Source organism: Poromitra crassiceps, assembly GCF_964638095.1.
Source record: "Poromitra crassiceps genome assembly, chromosome: 25".
Taxonomy (NCBI): Eukaryota; Metazoa; Chordata; class Actinopteri; order Beryciformes; family Melamphaidae; genus Poromitra; species Poromitra crassiceps.
The window spans coordinates 11887389-11914858 of record NC_139649.1 but is presented as its reverse complement, the minus strand read 5'-3'; the positions used below and the strand labels follow the sequence as shown (position 1 = coordinate 11914858).

The 27470-nt window shown below is 44.0% G+C and overlaps 1 protein-coding gene across 1 annotated transcript; it reads right to left on the bottom strand.

The window, feature by feature from the left end:
- On the bottom strand, positions 1-26978 carry LOC310798185 (suppressor of tumorigenicity 7 protein-like; the record flags this gene model as incomplete). Its single annotated transcript, XM_083660662.1, has 15 exons — positions 1-1043; positions 6721-6860; positions 8099-8191; positions 9460-9610; positions 20621-20723; positions 20831-20903; positions 22001-22115; positions 23051-23151; positions 23345-23433; positions 24549-24627; positions 24895-25010; positions 25255-25309; positions 25525-25684; positions 26103-26185; positions 26810-26978. The coding sequence occupies 15 exons, from the start codon at positions 26976-26978 to the stop codon at positions 948-950; spliced, it is 1623 nt and encodes a 540-aa protein (XP_083516788.1). The 3' UTR covers positions 1-947.
- Between the last annotated feature and the right edge of the window lie 492 nt (positions 26979-27470).

The window sequence follows — 27470 nt, the reverse complement described above, 5'->3', positions numbered from 1 at the left end:
TACTGCCACGGTGCCACCACCTCTTGCACTTAAGAACTCTGGTTAATGTATTCCCCCCAAAAGTCTACAGATCCCCCCCAGCCTATAAATCCATCTTATCTGAAGAACATAAGGGGGGAATTCCCCCCTAGTTTGCAAAATGAATTTAGGCCCCGACTGTAATACTTCAGAAGTTGAATTTGAAGTTCAGCATTAATACATTTGTCATTGTTTGTCTTATATTTACCTTTGTGTGTTATTGCAATATAAAACTACATAAGAGAATCGTTGGAATCGAGAATCGTTGGAATCGAGAATCGATTCTGGAATCGGATCGTGACCCCAGGAATCGGAATCGGATCGGATCGTGGCTTAGCCGGATCGGAGCACCCCTAGTAACACACTACTGAGGGACAACTCATCTGACTAGATACAGTATATCAGTACAGTAGGGCAGGGAAAACAATTATAGCTTTTATAATTTGTGAGTTCATTTTGAAGAGCAAAGTCAAGAATACAGGAGGGGCTCTCTTTCAAATTCATTGTGGTGATTTTTGCCAAAATGGCAGAGCCAGACTTGGTGGAACACTGCAACAGGTCAGATTTCCCACTACACGGTGTTAACATAATGGCGAATGAATGACCCTGTGAAATCCTCGCAAATGCTCTTTTGCTAAATGTGTTCTTGGAAAAGAAAGTGGCTGTTGGAACAGTGTGGGAGAGAGCATCTTAAGAGTGCTATCGCTGTGTTGATACAACCTCAGCCAACATCATCAGTAACAATGCGGCAAGTGGACAGTAATGCTGAAGACAGGAGAGCAAACACTTTTTGTCTGTGGGTTTGGAGTGGTATTGGCGTGTGTGTGCGTGTGTGTGTGTGTGTGTGTGTGTGTGTGTGTGTGTGTGTGTGTGTGTGTGTGTGTGTGTGTCTGTGTCTGCATGTGTGTGTGCGTGTGAGAGAGATGGGGTCAGATTCGAGTTAGCTGATGCCAAAAACTGGACGGCATGAAGCTTTCCATCTTGTCTGCGAAGAAACCCAGGGGTGCAAAGAGTGTGCTGAAGAACTGCAAAGGAGGAAAAGCAGAATGAGTCTTCCGTTAAATGTCATCAAATCTCTTCCCACTCGGAGATAATCCTTAAGCAAAACATTCAAATAAGCCCTACTTACTAATACCCATTGGGCTATCTCACTCAAACGGTGGCGTGGAACTTACAACCGCTGGCTCTAAGCTCGAGGTAAAACATTTCTTCCTTCTCAAAAACGATTATTCAAAATGACTAGCACTCATTTCATTGAGCTCAGTCCAACACAACAAAATCCCCTCTTTCATAGTTCTTTTATACTGAATAGGGTAAATACAGAAGATGCAGGCAGTTACCATCACCCTGTACTGAGTGAGGCCTTAGCTCTCCCTCCAGCTCAAAACCCCCCCAAAAAACTTTGACCCCTAGTAACCCTATGAACCCTTCAATCCACCATAAACAACACTTTAGTGTTTATCAGGCATTAGAACACGGCTCTCTTGAATACTCGATTCTGATTTGTCAATCAACAAGATTCACCGGTCATTATTTCTCGACAACCGACCGCTGCTCTGCCACACCTGGATTAATCAGTTGGTAAGAGCATTTTGTCTGCAGACGCTACTAATTAGGCCAACCAGTTGCAGCTGTGGTGTCTTGTGTGCCAATTACGAATGAAACCGCTTTGTCGTTGAAAACGCTATTAAAAAATCTATTTGAATAATTATTTTTGTCAGATAACTGAAATAATTTAGTTGTAGGCCGTGTTCTAAGCGGGATAATGTATAGTGAGCCGGTGATTACTGGAAATAATGACCTTCAGGTGAATGATTAAGCCCTCCGCTGCGCGTCGGGCTCAATCATTCACCTGTCGGTCATTATTTCGCAAGTAATCACCGGCTCACAATACATTATCCCTTACATACACAGCACAATAAATGCCTCAGAGGCCTGAGGCCTGTTGTCCTGGCTGCAGACGAGGCTACGTGTCATATATTAATATATATATATTAATAGCACTGATACAAAGTTTTCCCATTCAGATCATAGAGACACACCAAGAGGTGAGGCTAAAGAAGCTCAGCTCAACCATGTGTTGTTTTTGGAGGAGAACCAAATTTTAAAAATGTGTAACAACGGTGTTGTGTTCGTGGTAATTGCAGCGAAACCATTTTAAGGGGCTTGCCTAGGGGTGGATTCGAACTGCCGACCTTCGACTTGTGGGACGGACACGCTAACCACTGCACCAAGAGAGCTACCTCCCTTGGCGGAGCTGATTAACGTGCCTTTTTATACTGGGGGGAGTGAGTTTAACCAACCTACTCGCTACCACTCGGGACTCACCAGGACTCACATTCGTTCGGTTATGATTTCAGTGAGTGTATCAGTACTTTTTGAACATTTTCAGCACATACCTTTAAAGTTAATACACAGCATCATGTTTCTTTTGAATCAGTTATATGATAAAAAAAATTGACATATTAGCCAGTGGTTCTCAGAAAATGTATGGATTGTTAAATTTCACCACTATTTCATTTACATTGACTATTTTGATCATAGATTTACTGTTATCTCTCTACCGTCAGATAGTCATGGAATTCTGTACAAAATCATATCCAACTATAAAAATAAAAAAAATCTCAGATTTGGATCCGAGACAAAATCTCATCAAATTACTCCGTAGCTCTAATGTGGACAAAATTAGGGGCCTTGATATGAAAAAGGTTGAGAATCACTGTATAAAGCTACACAGTCAACTGAAAATCTAATTGGGAGTTTGATACATGTGTCAGTGGAAGTTGAATTAATTATATACAAAAAAATCGATTTCGCCTTTCATGTAACATTGGCTGATACTGTATGTGTCTACGTGAGACTTAGCCCTGGCTGTTTAGCTTATCTAACAGTTGCAGTCACGGGCAAGAACACGATGGTTTCTCTTTACTACTCGAGGTGTGCTTGATAAACTTGACATTTTAATAGTCTCATGAGTGGAAATATCATTAGCCTGGCCAGACATGTGCAAATCAAGCGCTCCTCTTACCCCATTCAGTTCATGAAACATATTCAGCCACTATATGATCCATGTCTGTAGCAGTAAATAAAACATGGGAAGAAGACTCCTGCCAGGACCATCACCACCACTGGCCTGTCTGGCCTTGCTTGGATCTTCTCTTAGTAGATCTCTGTCTTTCCTCAGAAGACTCTGTGTTGCTGCCTCAATGCTCTTCATGCACTCTATCTGAGCATAACACAAAGCAGGCTCGCCTGGCCTGCTGTACAAATCCTATCTGCACACAAGCTTTCCCATAACAAAAGGATGAGCACGAAATGTTCTCGTGTGGCCTTGTTTTTGCTACAAGGCTACACAAGTATGTGTAAAGACAGACCCTAATAAACAGGGGGACCATAAACACAAGATTAGCCAAAGAAAGAAAGGAGCTAGCAGCCAAACAGGCTAAAAACAGACGGCACACAACGCCGCTTGTATAAATAAACAGTCAAAGGAAGTCATGCACACGTTCGTGACTTAAAACTCTTGAAAGCTGTGTATGCCACTCAGCTATGGCAATTCACGTGTATTGTTCAATGGTGACAGGGTTATTATGCAGGAATGATGAAGTTAAATGCAATCGCTTTTAAGACCTATTTTAAAGGAACACTCTGCCCATTTTCAACCAGCTTTGTATCATTAGAACATCAGTAGTATATCAGAAAACTGTAAACGGTTTTGAAGTCTGTCATTTAATTTGACAGTTATTGAGTGTTAAAGTGTGGACCAGTGACATCACTGGTCCACACTAACTCAAATTAATAACTCATTAACTCAAATCAACTCTCAATAACTGTCAAACTATTCATCATTCATCTAGTTTGACAGTTATTGAGAGTTGATTTGAGTTAATGAGTTATTCATTTGAGTTAGTGTGGACCAGTGATGTCACTGGTCCACACTTTAACACTCAATAACTGTCAAATTAAATGACAGACTTCAAAACAGTTGACAGTTTTCTGATATACTACTGATGTTCTAATGATACAAAGCTGGTTGAAAATGGGCAGAGTGTTCCTTTAAGACCTTTTTTAAGACCATTTCAATATATTTTAAGACCTCAATGCCACATCAGCGATAGGGGTGTAAAAAAATCACAACTTTCATCACGATACGCTATTATAAGGATTCTTTGGACAACGGTACGATATTTGCTGATATCACAAAGTCTGCCACGATACCATATCGATTCAATTCAGGGGTCTGCGATCAATATGGGATGATATCATAATTATGCTCAATTAACACAATCAGCACAATAGCTACAAAATTTAATACCTCTCAAATGGCAATTAAGCCTTTTTGATACTTTTTAAGGGCCTTAATTTCCCCCAAATTGATTGATCAACTTTTAATACTTTTCAAGACCCCGCGGATACCCTGTGTGATTGCTGATAGCTGCGGTTGGACTACAGCTTGTTTTAGAGGAAAATAGCAGCTTTGCAGGCCTACGACTCCCATGAGCCTCCAGTGTTGCTGACAGTGATGGAAGGCAACAATTAACCACCAGGGTTAAAAGGTTCCGGTTACAGTAACAACATGCATTTAAAACAAAGATAGCCCTTTTTACACAACAGAGCCAAGATGAGATTCATAGCAGAGCTAAGCTCTCAGCCAACCTAAACTCAGTGCTCAGCTAATTTGTTGCCATGGAGAAAAAGGTGGACTTTCTCAATTGAATACATCATCACACAATACAGAACAGCGACTTTCAATGATCAGAAACTAGAGATGTGTGTAGTGACGAAACGATATGAAAATTTCATATCACAGTTATAGTGATTAAAATTATCACGGTTATCAGTATTATCACGGTATTGTTAAAATGTGCTGAAAATGTGCTGAAAATGTTCAAAAAGTACTAATACACTCACAGAAATCATTTCCCCAAGGCTGCGCGTCTGCATCTGGGAGACGGTTGCCAACTTTGGTTGACGATGGACAGTATTTATATACCATGTTTCTCAAAGCGTACGGTTATCATAAGGAATTTGATCGCGGTTATCATATTGGAACTACATCACAGGTATCATTAAAAACCGGTTATGGTTTCATCCCTAAAGTGCCTTTTAAACATGTTATCTGGATCATGTCAGGCTAGACAGAGCAGGATATTTTCAGGTTTTGCCTTTCTAAACATGAGGGGTCTTTGTTAAGAAACAACTGGATATGAGCCGTTTTTTCTGCCAGTGGGCGGGGGCGCGGGGGCGCGGTAGCATGTAGGCCTATCGAAAAAAAGAAATGTGATAGGAAACAGCTTTAGCGAATTTGTAACCAAACCAGGGATTCCACTAGCATTTTTTCTGGCCGGCCAATTGAGCCGCAACATTCCAGAATTCCGGCCTTATAGAATAATTACCGGCCCAGTCAAAATGTAGCCTATTGAAAAAAGATAGATGTAGCCTGATCATTTCATAAATACATAACACATTATTGTATAATTCTTAGCAAACGAAATCTAAATTTTAAATCATTTTTTGATTTCCAAATAATTTTCTAACTATTCACTGCGGTGCGGTCTGCGCAAAGGGAGGAGCTGCACGCACACCGCTCCTTATTTAATTAATTAATTCGGTTCGGGTTTGCAGACCCATTAAGATTAAACAATAAAACACAAAAAACAAAAGCTATTATCCAACAAATGTATTTTATTATAGTGAATGAACTCGTCACACACTTTGTGAACTGAGTTTGTCATATATTCCCGTTTAATTAAGCCTAAAGAACACTGGCGGGCCTACATTAAATGTCTCTTTGCATCGAAGAACATGAAATTAAATAAAATCTAAATTAAGAAGTTGCCTACCTGCAACAAGCCAGAGATGAGACGTGCAGTCAGTCAAACTTTATAACCTATATATTTTCTGAAGCGGTCTATATTGACACGATGATGAGGGACTGCAGCTGGTTGACACGCGGGCATCCAACTCGCTTTCAGAACGGACTTATAGCCTACTTCACAACATGAGAATATTTGCTTTACTTTCAACTGAAGGGCAAAAGGTAAGAATATTGTGTTACCTGTAGCCTACATCTGAGAACGAAATCCCTTGTTGCGTGTTGTGAGCTTTGAGACGATGCGCTCCATAAAGTGTTCAGACAAATAAATGAAAGCTGCCCATTAAATACTCCATGGCAAATCAATTGAGGTTCTAGTAGGTTATTTATGCTGAAATGATGTTGATATTAGTGGCTAAATTAACAGACATAATAATAAGCTTTACAACCTGCAGAGGACTTCTCTGTCGCTGCGAGAATTCTCGCAATACGCTTGCGGCAGTTTCTTCATGATCAGCGCTCCGCATGTGCAAAGCAAACTTGCGATTTTTATCAGCAGCACTTGAGGAAACCGTGAGTTTGCTCGTTGATATAAGTGATTGCCCGAACGATTAATTAATTAATAAACTAGTGAACGTGAAGTGAGTCACGAAGAGCCACACCTGCCCACTACGGATATGCGGATAATGACCTGCCACTGTTAAACATGAGCCACGATTGCGTGGAAGCGGATCTTATACCGGTGGTCGAGGTAGATAAGATACGGAGTCGCGGGAGTGCGCATAGGCCGGCTAATTGTTGTTTAACATGCAGGCCAACCGGCTAGGTGCAGGTTATAATACGGATTCCACTGCATGTTAAGAAGTGGCTTAAGTGACGGTACTTACTGCTTTGGCAAAGACAGCCATGAGCTCAGGAAACTGATGTGTGAGCATGGCCAGCATGGCAGTGAAGGAGCAAAGGCCGGCTGTGAAGAGGATGAAGAAGGGAAGCTCTTTCTTTGGGTACACAGACACCTCGTGAAACGCTGCAGGAAAGCAGAGGGGGAGAGAGGGAGAGAGAGAGAGAGAGAGAGAGAGAAAGAGAGAGAGAGAGAAGAGAGAGAGAGAGAGAGAGAAAGAGAGAGAGAGAGAGAGAGAGAGAGAGAGAGATAAAGAATGAGTAGGAGATACAATGTTGCAGAGGGAGAGAGAAGGGTTTCATTGATCACAACTACACACATTCATAGACTGACCATGTTCACATCGACGGCAATAATCCGACTGTTGACCTGAATCTAAATAAGACTTTTGATTAAGGTGTTTACATGAGTTTCTTAGAAGATTCCATTCGTATTCCCGTTGACAATGCTATTATAGAGCATAGTCCGATTAACGACTGAAGACGCACACCCCATGACATCCTAAGTCGGACTTCCCCTACTGAATTGAACCTGAAACCCTTTCTGCCATGTTTCTACTGGTTTTTTTATCGTGTTAAGGACAAAATGTTAGGACTTCTTTTTACCGGTGGATGGAAGTTGTTGAGACCATCGATGCATGCAGCTACTCTCCACCAGCCAGCCTATTTGTTGCGGAGGATGGGACGTATTTACAATCTTTGCTGGTGATTATTAGACGCGTGACGTTTAAAACCCAACACTTTGTCCTTAACACTGCAGAAACCAGTAGAAACATGACAGAAAGGGTTTCAGGTTCATTTCAGTAGGGATGTCATGTGGGCGTGTCTTCAGTCATTAATCAGACTAAGCTCTGTAGCGTGTAAACGGGAATATGAATGACATATTCTAAAGCAGCTCATGTCAACACCTTCATCAAAATATTGTCTTATTTAGATTAAGGTCAATAGTCGGTTTATTGCAGTCGAGGTAAACATATTTCTATTGCTTCCTCCGACTATGACCTTATTGGGGTTAAGATACAGTAATCAGTAGGGGTGCACCGATCACGTTTTTTGCCACCGATCACCGATTGCCGATCGCCTATGGGAAATATCTGCCCACCCGATCATCGACCGATCACCGATTACCGATCACCGATATATAAACTCCTCAAAGAAAGTTTGGAAACGTTATTTTAGGTCGATTATTTCTCCCCTTTAATAATACCAATTGGCATTGTATTTTATATCGTTGGAAAGCCTGATTAGTGATAGGGCTTTTTTTTTTATAAAAAAAAAAAAAAAAAGATTACTAATCAGAACATGTTTAAATCATGTTAGATACTCATAGACAGCAAGTCAGTTTGGGCTGCTTCTCCTACTCACAGGGCAGTAGTTCCCTATCTGCTGTCTCTGTGCATCCTGGGTAGGGATAAAACAGGTGGCCCTTCTCCAGAGGGTAGGGAATGATCCGGAAGGCTGGAGAGAGGAGAGCAAAGGAGCAAATCAAACCTAAGATCAGATGAGTAACACAGTCGGCATTACTATACAGTAAGCAAAGTATTTTCAACCATAAAAAGTAATATTTCACTTTTCAAGACCAGATTACGTTGTTTCAGCAGCAGATCACAATTTCCATCACGTAACTGAGTAGCAAAATGTTAGACTACACTGAAATAATATTAAGATTATAATGAAACATTAGCATGTTAAGAAACGGAGCATTGATGTGATACCAGTATGAACTGAAACGATTCTATTCCAAATCGGTTAGTTCCACTCAAGTCATTTTGGGGACAGGAGGCATTCTGTGAGCGTTGATATACAGTATAACAGCACTGGGATGTTTTAGTATAGGTATCACTCCTCTTTCCAGGTTTGCTTAACAGTTTATGTGTTGTTTTAGCGAATCACACGAATGCCACGTCACTTGCGCCACATGGCGCGAAATGGCGTCTGCTCGTGTGTTTGCATTGACCTTGTATGTAATCTCGCCGCTCGAATTTGCAAAATCAGTATGACTGCAGTCATGAAGCCAAGTCACTTTAAACAGACCAGACCCTCCCAGGTGCAGTGTAGTAGGTTTAAGATACATACTGCCCTCCCAGGTGCAGTGTAGTAGGTTTAAGATACATACTGCCCTCCCAGGTGCAGTGTAGTAGGTTTAAGATACATACTGCCCTCCCAGGTCAGGCCAGGTGCAGTGTAGTAGGTTTAAGATACATACTGCCCTCCCAGGTGCAGTGTAGTAGGTTTAAGATACATACTGCCCTCCCAGGTGCAGTGTAGTAGGTTTAAGTTACATACTGCCCTCCCAGGTGCAGTGTAGTAGGTTTAAGATACATACTGCCCTCCCAGGTGCAGTGTAGTAGGTTTAAGTTACATACTGCCCTCCCAGGTGCAGTGTAGTAGGTTTAAGATACACACTGCCCTCCCAGGTGCAGTGTAGTAGGTTTAAGTTACATACTGCCCTCCCAGGTGCAGTGTAGTAGGTTTAAGATACATACTGCCCTCCCAGGTGCAGTGTAGTAGGTTTAAGATACATACTGCCCTCCCAGGTGCAGTGTAGTAGGTTTAAGATACACACTGCCCTCCCAGGTGCAGTGTAGTAGGTTTAAGTTACATACTGCCCTCCCAGGTGCAGTGTAGTAGGTTTAAGATACATACTGCCCTCCCAGGTGCAGTGTAGTAGGTTTAAGTTACATACTGCCCTCCCAGGTGCAGTGTAGTAGGTTTAAGATACATACTGCCCTCCCAGGTGCAGTGTAGTAGGTTTAAGGCTCCCTCTGCCCGCTTCCAGTGCTGCAGGTGGAAGAAGGCGTACGCCACCGCCTCGCTGTCACCCCTCTTGAGGATGTGCTCCGGAGGCAGGATCAGGCTCTTCATCTCTAATAAGTACTACATACATACATACAGGAAGAGGAAGAGGAAGAGGAAGAAAGAACACTGGTCAATATTCACCTGAAGAGACAGTCTGGCTTGAGAGACTAACAGGAAGTGTAAACACAATCGGGAAGATCTGATTACGTTTACACTTCTTGTGACTCATAAACCTAGTCTGACTCCTATGTGAGTCAAACTAGGTTTGACCAGGTGAGTCAGACTATTTTGAGCAGGTAAAACTGTCGCTGAAAGTGGAGTGGGAGGTTCTAGAATAGAATATTGGAGCAGCAGGTTGGCATAATGAGTAGGGGGACCCTCCCTTCACCTGCAGTAAGCCAGGTCCAGTCTCCAACCAGCGGTGCCACTAGGACCCTGTAAAGTCTCCGATTCACCTCCAGTATAGTTACATGTCTTTGGAATGTGGGAGGAAACCAAATCGTCCTGGAGGAAAACTCCCACAAACATGGGGAGAACATGCAAACTCCACAGGAAGGCCCAGCATCACCTCTTGGACCCAGGTTCTTCTCTGCAAGTATCCGCCCGACTGAGTCCCTACCAGCTTCAGGGGCACTGCTCTCGCTGTTGTGCACTGACCTCCCCTGAAGGGGGCAAGTGTCGATTCAAGTATCACATTATTTAACGGTTTCATTCACTTTTTCTTTCCGTTTCTAAGTTAGTACTTGGTCTACTATATAACCTCTTGTGCAATTCCCACTTGTGAAACTCCCAGCAGACTGAAAACATATTTTCCTCATCATGTGAGGTATTTGTTGAGAGCCTTGTTTTGCAATATTGTTCAAGGTGGGAGGGAGAAGCTTTCCAAAGCTCTCTCTGTGTTATTGTTACGGTACAGTACATTCATTCCACACACACGCACGCACAGACACGCACGCACGCACACACACACACACACACACACACACACACACACACACACACACACACACACACACACACACACACACACACACACACACACACACACACACACACACACACACACACACACACACACACACACACACACACACAGTGCTGACATGGGCCCACCACATCACAGAGTTCCTATCTATAGACTGGGTATTGGGTATGCCTTCTGAAATAAGTGGGATCCATGTAGGAAATAAAAAGATTTGGAACAAGCATATTGTGTTACCACTTTTCTGCATTATTGATATGCTAAATTACAGCCAGCTCTTCCCATGGGTAAACTAGTGATGAGTGCAGAATGTCTGCTGCCCAAACATGCCCCAATCTATGTCACGTGTGTCTGCGATGCCCAGTGTGGCAGGCAGGGGTCTGTGTTCAACTAATCCAGTGTGTGCGGGGCTGGGGGCCCCCCTGGGCTGGATTCCCAGGCGGCCAGCTTCACAGCGCTCTGGATCTCAGACTGACACTTTGGGAAGGTTACCCCACCGCTAATCCTGTCTAATCCCTTCCATGGTCACAGGCTCAGTCAGCCAGCCAGCCTGCGCGACCACGCTGCTTCAACCATCTCCCCCCTACCTTACCCTCTGTCTCCACTCTCGCCCCCCATGATCATCACAGCCAGCCAGCCAAGCAGCCTGCCCGCCGCCCGGGCCATTCCACTCTCTCACTCTGCCCTGTCTCTCTCCCATGCTTACCCCCCATCTCTCCTCCATGCTCTCTCAGCTTTGCTAGACAACCAGCCTGGCCTTCTCCTCCCTGATGATCAGCAACCATGCTCCACTAGCCCAGTCAGACCAATGAAGCCAGTCTGTCCTCAGCATTCCTTTTCTCTCGTCTCATCCATAATCATAAGCTCGGACAGGCAAGCGATCCCTGTTCACCTCCTAGAACTTCTTCACCATCACACTACAGCTCTACCTCATTGCAGTGCCAATGTGCCAGAGCCCCGTACCTCAGATGTGTCTTCTATTATTATAGACTCAGCCCAAGCCAGGCCGACCCCAGCCGCCTCACTCACCACTTCCTCACCCTCATTAGGCTCAACCAAGGAGGCACCCAGCCAAGCAGTGTGGCCATAGAGAGCCGCGGGGATGACGTATTTTTGTAGTCAGAACGCGGAAGTCCCGGACTTCCTGGTTCTTCACTGTTTCCGTCTATGGGATTTTTGAATGGGTTTTTGCCGCGATGCTTCAAATACGGTGTCTGGGCAACGCTGGCTTAATCAAACGCGAACCAGAGTTCCGTCGGATAATCTTCACACATGAGGACCACTTTCATGAGTTTTGAAGCGTAAATGCGAGCCCTAGAAGTAAAAAGCTCGAGCTAAGCTAATCCAGAACTACACACTGTCGCATAGGCTTCCACGTCACGTCAGCACTCAACCTGGACTTTTGTTGATGTGTGCACTGATTACCCCGGGCTGAACGGGGCTGAACCAGGTGAGGGAAAGAGAATTTCCGTGTTCGTCCTTTGAAGTGGTGACGTTATTGACGTATATATCTCCATCGACTCAACAGTGTAGTCTCATTTAGCCGTTTGCTAGCTAGCCGCCCTTTTAACGGCATGTAAAAGCTTCAAAACTTGTAAAAGTGGTCCTCGTGTGTGAAGATGATATTACTAAACACTGGTTCGCGTTTGATTAAGCCAGCGTTGCCCAGAGAGATTATTAGAAGCATCGCGCCAAAAACCAATTCAAAACTCCCATAGGCGAAAACAGTGAAGAACCAGGACTGTTAGCATCGATGATTTCTGCGGCTCTCTATTGCACTGCAGGCATCCTCCTCATACCTCCTCACCTTCTCTTGTCCTGCCTCCTCTCCCAATATCCTCTCTAATCATCACAGGCTTCAGACGGCTACAGTGACAGTGTTTACTCTTCTCACTTAAGGTCCTGTCTGACTTACCCACACCTCTCTGCTGCAGTTAAGACACTTGCCCGTTCATCCTTCATCCTCACCTACATATGTCTCCTTTCTTCTCAGCCCAAACTGCTCACCACCTTCTGCTGTAAAAGCAGTTGTACCTTTGTGGCCGCCGACCATTAAAGCCCAACGCAAAAATAATAACAATAAAACACAGTCATGTATATAACACTTCAGAACTGCACAAAGACCTGGCATGCCAGGTAGGGGGTTTTGTGTGCTTGAACCTTAAAGTACAGGCCTAACCAACATCAACACAGACATTGAGCAGAAAATGCAGTGAAGTTTATATATGCAGTTGATTTTTTGAAATGTTTGAACTCCCTTTGTGACACATCACACATGCAACAGGTATTTAAAGGGATACACCACTTTTTTGGAAGTTTAGCTCATTTGCCACACCCCCCCCCACATAACCAAGAAGCACCATGTCTTACCGGCACTGTCCGCTCAGTTTACAGTGAGCTACAGTCGTGAAGTTAGTAATTATCGCCATAGAATGGAGGCTAATGGTACAGCTGTTAAAAATCTGCCAAAACACACATCTCACGGCACCAAAATACATGTTGTGCTTCGGGTACTCACCACACGATGAAATATTAATCCAAAATGCACATAATCTGTCTTTTTGGAAGGAAAAGAGGTCGGCGGCCATGTTTGGAAAGTAGTGCTGGCTACCTCTTTTCCTTCCAAAAAGACCAATTATGTGCATTTTGGATTAATATTTCATCGTGTGGTGAGTACCCGAAGCACAACATGTATTTTGGCGCAGTGAGATGTGTGTTTTGGCAGATTCTTAACAGCTGTACCATTAGCCTCCATTCTATGGCGATAATTACTAATTTCACGACTGTAGCTCACTGTAAACTGAGCGGACAGTGCCGGTAAGGCATGGTGTATCTTGGTTATGTGGGGGGGATGTGGCAAATGAGCTAAACTTCCGAAAAAGTGGTGTATCCCTTTAAACTTTGAATTTGATGATATGGGACATTTTTCAAATTCCTGACCAAGCCTATTTCGTCTTTTGGATCAATTGTACCTGGTCTTTTAACACATTTTCTCGTTACATATATTATTTCAAGTCAACCTCCATTCCAGAGTTTCAGTGCATCGCTGATCAGCGGTAACCCGTATGTCGCACCAATGTAGGTCTGGGTCCACTGTGTTTTTAAGATGAACCATTTAGAGTGGCTGGACCATCGACATAAATAATATCATCGAGATAATATATATCTCAATATACAGATCCTTTCCAAAAAATTTGAATATCATGGAAATAACATGGATAACCGTGGACTTCACAGACTTCAGCGGATTGTCAAGCAAAGACGATTCAAAGATTTGGCAGAGATTCAGAGGGAGTGGACTGAGGCTGGAGTCAGTCATAACTGAGAAGTAACTGCTGATTTTCTTCACACTATAATAATTTCTTGAAATACTGTATTGGGGGTTTTCTGGAGCTGTAGGCCAAAATTATGAAAAATGAAGCAAATAAAGGCTAGAAATATTTCACTTTGTGTGTAATGAATCTATAATCTATGAAAGTTTCACTTTTTGAAAGGAATTATCGAAAAAAAACTAACTTTCCATGATATTCAAATTTTTTGGAAAGGATCTGTATATCTCAATTAACAATTTAGAGTGGCTGGACCAGGTCCACTGTGTTTTTAACATTAACCATTTAGAGTGGTTGGACGCTCAGCTGTCCTTCCTGGCATGCCATGGCATTAGCCCTGCTGACACCTCGGTCCTCTGTGCTGCTCTCCCCCTCTCTCCTCCCTCTCCTCCCTGCTCTCCCCCTCTCTCCTCCCTCTCCTCCCCTCTCTCCTCCCTGCTCTCCTCCTCCCCTCTCTCCTCCCTACTCTCCCCCTGCTCTCTCCTCCCTCCTGTCCCACTCTCTCCTCCCCTCTCTCCTCCCTGCTGCCCCTCCTCTCGCCAACCTGCTCTCTCCTCCCCTCTCTCCTCCCTGCTCTCCTCCTCCCTGCTGTCCCACTCCTCCCTGCTCTCCTCCCTGCTCTCCTCCCTGCTCTCCCCCTCTCTCCTCCCTGCTCTCCCCCTGCTCTCCTCCCTCTCCTCCCTGCTCTCCTCCCTGCTCTCCCCCTCTCTCCTCCCTGCTCTCCTCCCTGCTCTCCTCCCTCTCCTCCCTGCTCTCCTCCCTGCTCTCCCCCTCTCTCCTCCCTGCTCTCCCCCTGCTCTCCTCCCTCTCCTCCCTGCTCTCCCCCTCTCTCCTCCCTCTCCTCCCTGCTGTCCCACTCTCTCCTCCCTGCTGTCCCCCCCTCTCCTCCCTGCTCTCTCCTCCCTCTCCTCCCTGCTGTCCCCCCTCTCACCAACCTGCTCTCCCCTTTCCGCTCCCTGCTCTCCTCCTCCCCTCTCTCCTCGCTGCTGCCCCTCCTCTCTCCTCCCTGCTCTCTCCTTCCTACCCCCCCCCCTCTCCTCCCTGCTGTCCTCCTCCCCTCTCTCCTCCCTGCTCTCCTCCTCCCCTCTCTCCTCCCTGCTCTCCTCCTCCCCTCTCTCCTCCCTGCTCTCCTCCTCCCTCCTCTCTCCTCCCTGCTCTCTCCTCCTCCCTCCTCTCTCCTCCCCTCTCTCCTCCCTGCTCTCTCCTCCTCCCTCCTCTCTCCTCCCTGCTCTCTCCTCCCTGCTGCCCCTCCTCTCTCCTCCCTGCTCTCTCCTCCTCCCTCCTCTCTCCTCCCCTCTCTCCTCCCTGCTCTCTCCTCCCTCCTCTCTCCTCCCTGCTCTCTCCTCCCTGCTGCCCCTCCTCTCTCCTCCCTGCTCTCTCCTCTCTCCTCCCCTCTCTCCTCCCTCCTCTCTCCTCCCTGCTCTCTCCTCCCTCCTCTCTCCTCCCCTCTCTCCTCCCTGCTGCCCCTCCTCTCTCCTCCCTGCTCTCTCCTCCTCCCTCCTCTCTCCTCCCCTCTCTCCTCCCTGCTCTCTCCTCCCTGCTCTCCTCCTCCCCTCTCTCCTCCCTGCTGTCCCCTCCTCTCTCCTCCCTGCTCTCCCCTCTCCGCTCCCTGTCGCCTCTTTGATGAAGGGATTGAGTTTCATGTGTTCCTCTTTTATCCCCGGGCAGGCAGTCATAAGCCCAGAGCATAACTCATAAGATGCCTTCTGCTTCTAATCTGTGGCATTTAGCCTGACACACAATGGGACACGCAGGCAACAATGACATTAGCCTTGTAGTGCTTCTATATGGGTCTGACAAAGCACACTAATACAGACAGTTGTAGTTGAAGAATATACAGATGTGCAGGTGTTGGGACAGGAACGCAAATGAAGATGAACTATGCCCTGCACATCAGTCGCTAAACACATTGATAGTATAATAGAAACGCCACGCGGTTTCAAGGGACTTGAAAGTGCGCAGAAAACTAACGGCATTTGTTCCAAAGCAGGCTGGGGATGAGGCAAATTCAAAACTAAGATGCCATTCCTGTAACTACCCCCTTTAGCCTTGTCTGAGTCCAACCTAATCCATCTCAATTCACAACAAACCAACCCAAGGCTGCTACTTTGTCTCAATTTACAAACCAAAACCAATTTCAAGACCTAAACCAAACAAAGGTCCTAGTTTCTGGGCCTTCATCTAGATGAGAGAACGTCAACCAGAATGGAGTGAGATGAGAAACCGCCCACCAAAATGGAATAAACCAGCGAGCTAGATGAGATCGGTTCGCCCCCCCGAGTGCCTTAAAATGAATGAGTGTGGGACACTCTGGACCAGAGTAGTGCTACATGTAAATGTAAAGCAGATTCAGGTGGGCCAGAGCACTTGATCAGCCATGCAAGCATCCGCCCGGCAGACTGTCAGTTTCTTAACCACTGGCTGTTAGAAGGATACGACTGGAATGGACAGACAGGGGAGGAGGGGCCAAGAGGGGCCACACACACACACACACACACACACACACACACACACACACACACATAGTATATAGAAAAATCAGACAGTAGCCAAGGCTACTCTCATCTGCTTGCTTTACTTCAGTAAATCACTGCTATCTGTTATGTTAAGTCACATTTGACACAGAGTTCTACAGGTGTCATTAATGTGGTGAAATTAACTACCGTAATCTTCTGTTTTAAGAGTGAACCTAAAAGGAACCAGGACAAGCAAGCTTGTCTTTTTTTCTATATATCCCCCCCCCCCCGATTTTTTATCCCCCATTAGTGCGAATTTAATGTATTTATCCTGGTTGCTGCTCCACCCTCTGTCGATCTGGGGAAAGCCGAAGCTGGCTCCATGCTTCCTCCGAGACATGGGCAGTAGCCAGCCGCTTCTTTTCACCTGACAGGGGAAGCTTCACTGGTAGGACATAGCACGTGGGAGGATCACGCTATTCCAACCGGTTCCCCTCCCTCCGAACAGGCGCCCTCTAACGACCAGAGGAGGAACCACATTAGCAACCAGGATATTGCATGTTTTTGTGAAGGAGTTCCTATCTGAAGGAAACCCCCGGGAGGCACGGGGAGAACATGCAAGTGGACGGGCACGCATTCCTTCAGCGTTCACAGCGTCCCAGGTGGGAATCGAACTAGGGATGTCAATTTTCGGTTAATTTCACTTTCGATTAACCGACGCTAATAATCGATTAACCTATCGGTTAATTCATAATTTTTTAATATTAAAAAAAAAAAAAAAAAAAAAAAATGTTTTTTTTTTTTTTTTTTTTTTGTGTGTCTATTTACTCAATGAACTCATGCCCAAACAAGGCGTGTCTATTTAGATGCTGAAATGTTAATGCTTTTTGTGTTAGAATTTCTAACACAAAAAGCATTAACAAGCATTAACAAAAAGCATCAACATTTCAACACAAATTCTTTTTGTGTTAGAATTTTTAACACAAAAAGCATTAACATTTCAGCATCTAAATAGACACGCCTTGTTTGGGCATGAGCTCATTGAGTAAATAGACCAAAAAAAAAAAAAAAAAAAAAAAAAATTTTTTTTTTTTTTTTTTTTTTTTTTTTATATTAACTGATAGACCGACAGCAATAACCGAACAACGACGTTAGCGACGGTTAATCGATTAACGGTTAACCGTTGACATCCCTAAATCGAACCCAGGACCTTCGAGCTGTGAGGCGACAGCGCTTACCACTGCACCACCGTACCCCCCCAAGCTTGTCTTTATTAGTCACAGAATACACCACAACACTTGCATGCAGTGACCGCACACACACACACACACACACACACGCAGGCACGCACGCACACAGGCACATACGCTGTTAACGGTGGTTGGTCAAATTTAACTTCAGTCATCGTCGCTGGTCTTCAATGTTTTAAGTGGGGGTCCTACCGGTGTTGTATGGAGGAAGCCCCAAGTGAGCATGTAGCATGCAAACTCCACAGACAGGCCCCTTTTAACCAGATGACCCAACTGGGCACTCGCCACTGAAGGTATGGGGAGAACATACTCCCACAGTGCCAACAGCGACCTCACCCAGGTGGGAATCGAACCCAGGACCTTCTTGCTGTGAGGCGACAGCGCCACCACTGCCTCACTGTGCCACAAAAGCTAAAGCTAAACTAGAGTAAGTGAACAATTCCATCTGATCTCCAATGCCAAACTTTTCAGATCAGTACACACACACACACACACACACACACACACATATATATATATACAAATTTATATATACAGTATATATAATATATATACAAATTTATATATATATATATAGACCCGCCTCTAGGGTAATTGTACACAAGCACTGCGTAGAACGTACTTTTGTAGACAACGAGCAACCCCATATGTACAGAACAACACCGGTGCCCTCGTCATTCAGACACACCTGACAATACAAGGCACCCCCTCCTCCAGTGTTAAAGAAGGAGCGGTCATATCCAGTGAGTCAAAAACTTAACATAACTCTGCTATGAGGCCTGAGTAAGGTAAAGTAGCAGATGCCAGAGAGAATAATCCTGTGTGAAAGGTCTTGGAAGGGGGTGGGGGGCTGTTACAAATGATCTATCATCATTTAGCTCAGCACTACCTACGTATGCTCTCCCAGTAGTCATTTTGACAAAGTTGGCAGTTGTGGGTCTTCTTCAGAGTTACTGCTTGGCTCAGAGGTTGAACCAAAACAAAAGTAAAGAGAAGAGGTAAGAGAGGGGATGAAGAAAGATGAGAGGGTATGAGAGAGGATGGGGGTGTGCGTGATGAGAGGGGAGAGGTGCCCCTGGGCGGGGCGGGGCGGGGTGGGGAAGGGGAGATGGGCTAGCTGGAGAGACATTGAAGATGAGGGCCCTCACTTCCAAATCAAAGGCTGGATCAAAGGACTGGCTGACTCCCCCCACTCACTGCCTGAGACTTCCACACACACACACACACACACACGCACACGCACACACACACACACACACGCACGCGCACACACACACACACACACACACACACACACAAACATGCACCTGCACATGCACGCACGCACACACACACACACACACACACACACACACATGCACCTGCACGCACGCACATACACACGTACACCGATTCCCTCTCCCTCTCCCGAAAGGAGTGTAAGAGATGAAACGCCACCCCACTACAAAGGCTAAATGGAGACAAAACTGCAACTAGGTGTGTGTGTGCGTGTGTGTGTGTGTGTGTGATCTAAGCCTAATCCCTGTGGGAACTGATGTGCAGGGCCTGAGAGAAAAATCCAGGTTGGAGTTTAGTAATCCATATCTAAATCTGTGCTCTATGTAATATTGTGACAATTCTGTAGTATGTTGAGACTTTTTTTTTTTTTACCCAAATGAAAAATTCTCTCCCATCTTGGTACACAGGCTTATTACAACACACTAGTACAGAGAAAGGCACATGATTCATTTTGATTCCAAAACCACATAGGGCCTACATACTAAGAAATACTGTTTTGACTCCTGTGATGTCACCGCTATATAGATCAGTGGTGCCCGACCTTGGGGTCGCGACCCCACCCCAAATGGGGTCGCCTGAAAAAAATAACAATCTGAGAATAACGTTAGAATTCTGAGTTTAATTCGGGATTTGGGGGATCCCGAATTCCAAAACACACTGATATACAGAATGAATGGCTAAATAAATGTACTATATAAAAACTAGGATGTAGAGTGCGAGTATACTTTCAACTCAACAACTAAGCTGGGACAGTAGGTATGATGAACCAGGTCATGATCTATGAAGACCTACACTGACACCTGCTGGTAAGCTACAATATGTCATGTGTGGGGGCCGTCTATCTGAAAGTTGCCCCATCAGTTGTAGTTTAATTGCTCATCAGTTAATGTCTGATTGTTTGTCTGGTTGCTTGCCCATCTGACTGACTGTCTGTCTGTGACCCCCTTTACACAGGGCATTAACATGCCTCCTGGGTGATCGGATTGTAACTGGATAAAGCAAACGTGTAAAAACTCAGGTGTAAATGCACCAAAGATGCACTGATGATCTGATCAGCAAACCACGGAGACTCACCTGACCATATTAACACCAAAGTGTAAATGCAATGTGTCTCCAATCCACATGTAGCAACTACAGAAATGGAAGTAGACTTTGATGCATTCCATGGATCAGCATTTCCCAACCTGTGGCATTTCCCCTCTGGTGGTCCGCAGAGGTATTGCAAGTGGGCCGCCAATTTTTTTTTACATTAAACAATTTTAAAAAACCCTTGCTGATGGACAGCTCATTGAAAAGGGTTCAAACACTGAACATGTAACATGTTTCAGTGTTAGTGACTGTGGGAAATAAAAAGCGCTCTGAGAACACAATATTTGGCCTCCGTATTGTTGACGGGGTCAGAGGTGGCTCAGGTGGGCCGCGGAAAGTTTGGAGATTTTCAAGTGGGTCCTGAGTTGGAAAAGGTTGTGAAGCGCTGCCATGGATCAGTGCAAATCAAACAGGTGGCAGGCAGCTCAGATACACAGAAGTGCACAGAATGAATTGTCAAGATACTCAAGTGTACAAGTCTACAAGTGAGATGAGGTGTTTGCTATCAATTTGAGATGACGTATGTTGCTGGGCAGTCTGAGTTTTGGCAAGGGAGAGAGAAATGCAATGTCAATATGCAGCCTGGCGGGGACACACTAATCTCAGGTGTAAAGGTAATTCACCTACATTACGTCTGGATCAAATCCAGATAACAGAGTGTGAAGCGGCCCTGGGCGGCTGGCTGATGAAGTGAATGGAGCTACCTTTGGCACGTGCGGGTTGAACTCCACAGCTCTGTGTATGGCCTCCACAGCGTTCATCTCTGCTGTACTCAGCCCCCGTCTGGACGCTGCCTCTGGAGAGAACCTGCCACAATGCACACGTTTTAATTTCCCAATAGATAATGAATGTGGTACACGAGGTTTCAATGTGCACAAATGCTTTCAACAATATCAACAACCAGGAAACCTTACTTATCTGATACAGCCCGTGCTTTCAGAAGTGCAGATGTGTAGCATATCGTGGCTGATTTTGGCAAGCTGATGTCTGCAAAGACAGCGGAAATTGGGGTACAAGTGTGAATTCGCAATAGCTGCAACCACATATGCGGTTTTGTGTGTGTGTGTGTGTGTGTGTGTGTGTGTCTCTGTGTGTGTGTGTGTCTGTGTGTGTGTGTGTGTGTGTGTGTGTGTGTGTGTGTGTGTGTGTGTGTGTGTGTGTGTGTGTGTGTGTCTCTGTGTGTGTGTGTGTGTGTGTGTGTGTGTGTGTGTGTGTGTGTGTGTGTGTGTGTGTGTGTGTGTGTGTGTGTGTGTGTGTGTGTGCGCGCACATTTCTAAAAACAGAAAGACAAAAATGAAAAAAACAAAATAATGTGCGGGTAGAGACAGGAAACCCTAGATGGGCGTATACACATGGTCTCTACCTCAGAAAATCATTATTAATAATAATCTGTACAAAGCAAACAATATAACGGGAACAAGAGAAAGGAAACAAGAAAACAAGAAATAAGGAAAAGAAAAGCAACAGAAAAATGCAGGACAGTAAGGGCCACTCTGCATTTCAAAAAAATGTCCCCCGCCCCCTTTTAGCCAATTAGCATGGACACAAACACACACTTGACCTCCATGCTCAATTTCAGCCCACTGTCCCTGCATTTCAAAATCTTTAAAGGAACACTCTGCCCATTTTCAACCAGCTTTGTATCATTAGAACATCAGTAGTATATCAGAAAACTGTAAACTGTTTTGAAGTCTGTCATTTAATTTGACAGTTATTGAGTGTTAAAGTGTGGACCAGTGACATCACTGGTCCACACCAACTCAAATGAATAACTCATTAACTCAAATCAACTCTCAATAATTGTCAAACTAGATGAATGATGAATAGTTTGACAGTTATTGAGAGTTGATTTGAGTTAATGAGTTATTAATTTGAGTTAGTGTGGACCAGTGATGTCACTGGTCCACACTCAATAACTGTCAAATTAAATGACAGACTTCAAAACAGTTTACAGTTTTCTGATATACTACTGATGTTCTAATGATACAAAGCTGGTTGAAGGTTCATTCAATAGCACTGAGTTAGTTCCTGTGTGAACATAGGATGACGACTTTGGAAAGTTGTTTTTGTCAATGCGGTCTTACCATCATATTTGGCGAGGACGGCTTGGACATCAGCATATGCCTGAAGCTCTAGAAGGGCCTCTAAGAGGTTTTCGTGTATATTTAACATTCCCAACAATGGGAACTCCTTCATTAACTGTAAAGAGAGAAAACAAAAATCACCAACAGATATAATTCACAGCTATCATAAAGTATCCAGCATCATGTGTTTGTTAGTGCGCTCATTGTATTGGCAATGTTTTGAATACAGTAAGAGTTATTTCCTCAAATTACACTGTGGGTTTTCCAGCCTGTTAAGCTTCTGGCAGCCCATCGAGGCTATTCTGCTAACCACATAAATTAAAGCACAGAATTTACTGTTTCCAAAACTGTTTTCATTGCATGAAGCTTGTTCTGAAAGAGTTTGTGAATTTGAAAAAAAAATCAAGGCCTTAAAAGTTTGTGAAAATAGACATGGGTCCTTAAAAGTGGTTGAATTTAGGGTAGCTATGTTCTGCTCTCTGCATACAGTATGTCTCCCACCGTCTGTGCTGATGAAATAAACGACTTGACGTTACTTAGCTCTTAGTCTGTCTCTAATGCTCAACTTACACAATACGTTTTGCTTTTTTGCTGTGCTCTTAGAGAAGGCAACCACACAGACCACATAGTCTGCAATCACTAACAGCACAGTTGAGAAGTGTTCACACATTCAAGCCTCTCTCTTTTGAACTCGTCTGTGAGTGAGCTTCTGCTAGTAAATTATTATTGCTGTAACAGTAATTAACCTTGATCCATGTCTCAAACTATGCCATGTTGGGTCCTTGAATTTTGGGAAAAGTACCTTAAATGTGATGTTGAAGAAGGTGTGGGAACCCTGTAATCCATACAGTTGTTATATGTATGTAGTTTTCAATTCTGCATGTGTAGCACTATACTTTTCAAAAAGACAGAAAAACTATACACCCGCTTGGCTTGTGCGGGCTGAGTAAGTTGACAAATCAGAAAGATTTTAGACAGCACATTGTATCAGCAGGCACTGTAAGCAGTTATATGGTATTTGGCTTGAGTTTTGGATACCAAGACACTCACATCTCGCATCATTTTCACTGCTTCTTTAATCCGTCCCAGCTTGCGAGCGCACATAGCCAGTCGGCGTTTAATGTACACCAGTAGGTTGATATCTTTTCCAGCTACGGATGGCAAACAGAAATAAATATGAGACATTTACTAAACAAAGACTTTTTAAGACGAGAGAAACATCCGACTTCAAATATTATAAAATAGGCCTCAATTATAGCTTACAATATTCTAGTTTTCTGCTTTTCCCCCCAATACTTCGCCTCAAGGTTTGCCATGGGTCAGTGCTTTAAATGTCATTCTTACCAATCCTCAACGCTTGTTTGAAAAGGCGCTCAGCCTCTGTGATAGTTGTGGCTTCCTCTTCTGCTAGAAGCACATAAGCTGCAGCACATCTGTACACGCACACGCACACACACACACGCATGCACACACACCCACACACACACGCACACACGTACGCAGGTTTTCAACCACCGATCCTTGCTTTCAAAGGGAAAGTATAATGATGTGTGTTTTGGTGACCATATGAAACCCATTTACTCCGTATAAATCATACTCGGACAAAAAGCATGGTAATTAAATTGCATGCGTGTGCCGCTGTGGTGTCCCTGTTTGACGTTATCAATATTAATATACAATGTTAAAATATCGCTTTGCTTCGCTGAATATAATTGGATAAAATGCATCAAAAACAAAACCCCACGTGGAATGTTTTCTTTTTCTCATCAAAAATAGTTTTTAAGGCCTGTGCATGTAAAAATGTGATTAGAACGCCATTATTAAGGCAATAATATGAATAAGGCAGAGCCCATGTAGGCTACACTGCACTACTCTGATTCTAAGGCCTCTATGCTCTTAATCAAAGTAAGCACAATTAACAGTAACGTGTACGGGAGTAGTCCGATTTTTATCACATTAATAGAGACCAGTTGGGACTAATTCTTAGACCAGTTAGTGACCAAGTTGTGCATGTGGCCAGCATGACACAATACATACATTATGATCTTTAAGGTGCTTTTCTGCACAACAAACTGGTTGGTTAGTCGTCAGCACATCTTCAAAAAGGAGCACCTGAGCATGGCATTTTGACGTTGTTGCAGCAGAGATAGTCTTATGGCTGCGACAAACGACATGATGTGGTACTGCACAATCATGGCCGTATTGTTTTGGGAAAATCTGACGATGGTGGGACAGGAAAGACAAATTCTTTAGCAAAAAAAAAAAGGGCCACTGATTTCCACAATTCTCTCTAGATAATCCAAATGTATTATTCCGTCATGTAAACATGAGTATTGTATGGAGTTATCTGTTCATACAATAATGTATAGCTTAATTAGACTATTGTCTTAATCGCAAGTATTGGCACAAGTCACATTATTGTGGGCATGTAAAGATAGCAACTGTTGTCCCCTTTGCATAACTGCACGTGAGTTGCAGTACATTTGGAGATACACATAATTATAATATAATTGTTATGTAAGCGTAAAGCTATTGACACAGAACTCACTCTTGATTCATTTCGATGGCCTGGTAAGCGGCTCTGATCCTGGCTTGGGGATTTCTCTCTCTCCAGGCCTTCTGCATCACTGCAATAAGACAATGAACAACATTATAAATGTAACTTTTCAGCAATGACATATTTAATCCCCTACGATACAACTCCATGTGACGATTCCACAAGGAACGGGGGGGGGGGGGGGGGGGGGGGATCTCTCACAAGGAAATGCAGTCAGGGTTTTGTTAAAAAAACAAAACAATATGAAGAATATGCATTGTTTCTTAAAAGAACAATATATGACTTTCACCACTTTTTGCTAAACTGGGGATTTGGTCTGTATTTTATTCAAACTCACCAGCATCCTCTGGCCTTAGCTGCTGAGTGTCTCCTGTGAAGAAGGTCTGGTGGTCTTGAGCAGACAAGTTCATATCGTAGTATGTTAACGGCTCCTTTCCCGTCACCCAGGTGTACCTGTGGTGCACAGAGGGAAAGCATATCATGCTACTGAGCAATGAATCAAATGAGTTCAATGTTGCACGTTTACAATGTTCAGTATGCATAGGTATGATGCATCATACAGTACTTTACAACTCTGTATAAAGTAGCCAAGAAACTTGCAGCAAAACCTCTATCACATTATAAGCATCTGCCCTGCAGTTACTGTATACGATGGGTATTTTGATTGGCTGAACATCTGATTCATAACTCCACTGACCTGCTGTATTCTGCTCCTCTGAACAGATTCAAGGGGTTCCTCCAGACCTTACACTCTACAAAAAGGAGTGACATCATTGGCATTAGTTCAGACAGCTATGCCAACACAAAATTAAACCAACTATATTAACTGAGTCACTAGTTTGACTGCATTTCCCCACACTTCAATGGTGACTGGAAAAACAATTTGACTTTATTTCTGAAATACACAGGACTACTGCACGCATCAACATGAGTCTGGCACGAGCAAATGACAGATATGTATATGTACCTGAAACACTGGGTCTAGGCTCTGCCTCTCCATTAACTGATGAGAACAAACCGGTGGTCGAGCTGCTCTCCACGCCACCCAGGAGGGGACGCAGGTGGCTCACTGACACTTGCTCAATGAACGAGGTCCCATACTTACGAAAATACCACCATTCAAATATCTGTACCAAAGAGAGGATTCTCAGAATTAGGCAAAGGACAAAATGTTATAACTTAATGACTTGAGTCATAACAGTGTGCGTATATACACCACATTCCTATCGTAATTAATATCACTTAACTACACAATGAGCTCACTGGTTTTAACACACATGAAACAGTGGACTTGCACATGGACTGTTCCTCCACTAAATTATTTTTTGTGGAGATCATATAAACTAATACACATATCTGAATTTGGTCCCTTATTTCCAATTTAGGAGGATGCTATTGCAAATTGTGTTTATAAAATGGTTGTATCAATCAACCGGCCCTCAAGTGATGAATACTACTTTCACCAATATAGGACATATTTCGCAAAGAAAACATAAACCCATAAAGTGATCAGCGATTCTACAACGAGCGGAGATGACAACTCACAAGTATGAGTCCAGAGATGAGAGAGGAGGTTCCAGTGAGTGCCACGTAGAATTTAGGAGTCAGTGTATTCAAGAACACGGATGCTGAAAGAACAAACAAGAGAAGATAGCCAGTTTAACACCTTCACTGCAACCTGACCACCAGAACGTTAATGCATTACATGTGACCAGTGTATCTCAATACCTGTAACATGTGTCCTGCAGTGTAATAATGTAATAGTGATCATGTAATAATCAAGATTGGTTAAATAATGGCTGTCATGTCAATAGAGAATAGAGAATAATGCCTTTATTATTGGGTGTTGTACTGGGTACTATGACACTATGTAGAGGTGCACCCGTTGTCCTTAATTATCAGCCATTATATGTCCTTAACTTTAGCCCAATTGCTAAAGTTAGCAAGCTTGTGGTTAAGGCTGTGATAAATGCCTTCCTCTTCCTCTTCTAAACGGTAATGCTAGCAACTAACGTTCAAACTCAAACAGTTTTAGCAGTTAGCGACCTTGCTACCTAGTTGGCTAACGTTACAGATTTTTGCATTGTTTAGGTCTCAACCCAGATTGGTGTGAAGAACCAAACCAGAAAGTCGCACGATCGCATCACTCAAGCGGGGAACTGTCAAACTAAAACGTTAGCTACCGTTAGCTACCGGGGCTAACGCTAGATATCCGGGCTAACAATAGCTAGCTAGTCATGGCATTTCTTCACCTGAGGTAAGCGTTTCTTGCAGTTTCAACGGGCTCCACAGGACGTATATCATGATCAGCACCATGCCGAACCAAATGAAGCAGATGTAAGTCCATGACCAAGAGAGCCACGATTTTAATTTCTCTGTGAATCCAAGAGATTGAGGATTACTGCCAGTGGTGTCCTCCATGTTTTTCCGGATGTCTGTAAACAGAAGAGCCACGTGATCACGCAGTAAAACGTACTTTTATTTTTTATTTTTAGCGTCTCTGTATTCTGTAGAGACCGACTTGGAAAGAAATGTGTGTATTTAGCGCTCTGTATTAATCTGTAGAGACCGACTTGGAAAGAAACGTGTGTGTGTGTGTGTGTGTGTGTGTGTGTGTGTGTGTGTGTGTGTGTGTGCGTGTGTTTGTGTGTTTGTGTGCGTGTGTGACGTGTGCGTGTGCGTGTGTGTGTGTGTGTGTGTGTGTGTGTGTGTGTGTGTGTGTGTGCGCTGTGTGTGTGTGTGTGTGTGTGTGTGTGATTAGAAAGATGTACTGTGTCTACTACTGACTGAGTGAAACGGAATTGCAAGTATTAATTTACAAGGGAAGGGAATAACACTAAATCGAATTTAAATATTATACTTGTGGTTCTCAGTATATAGGCATGGGACATGGGCAGAGATGGGGAGTAACAA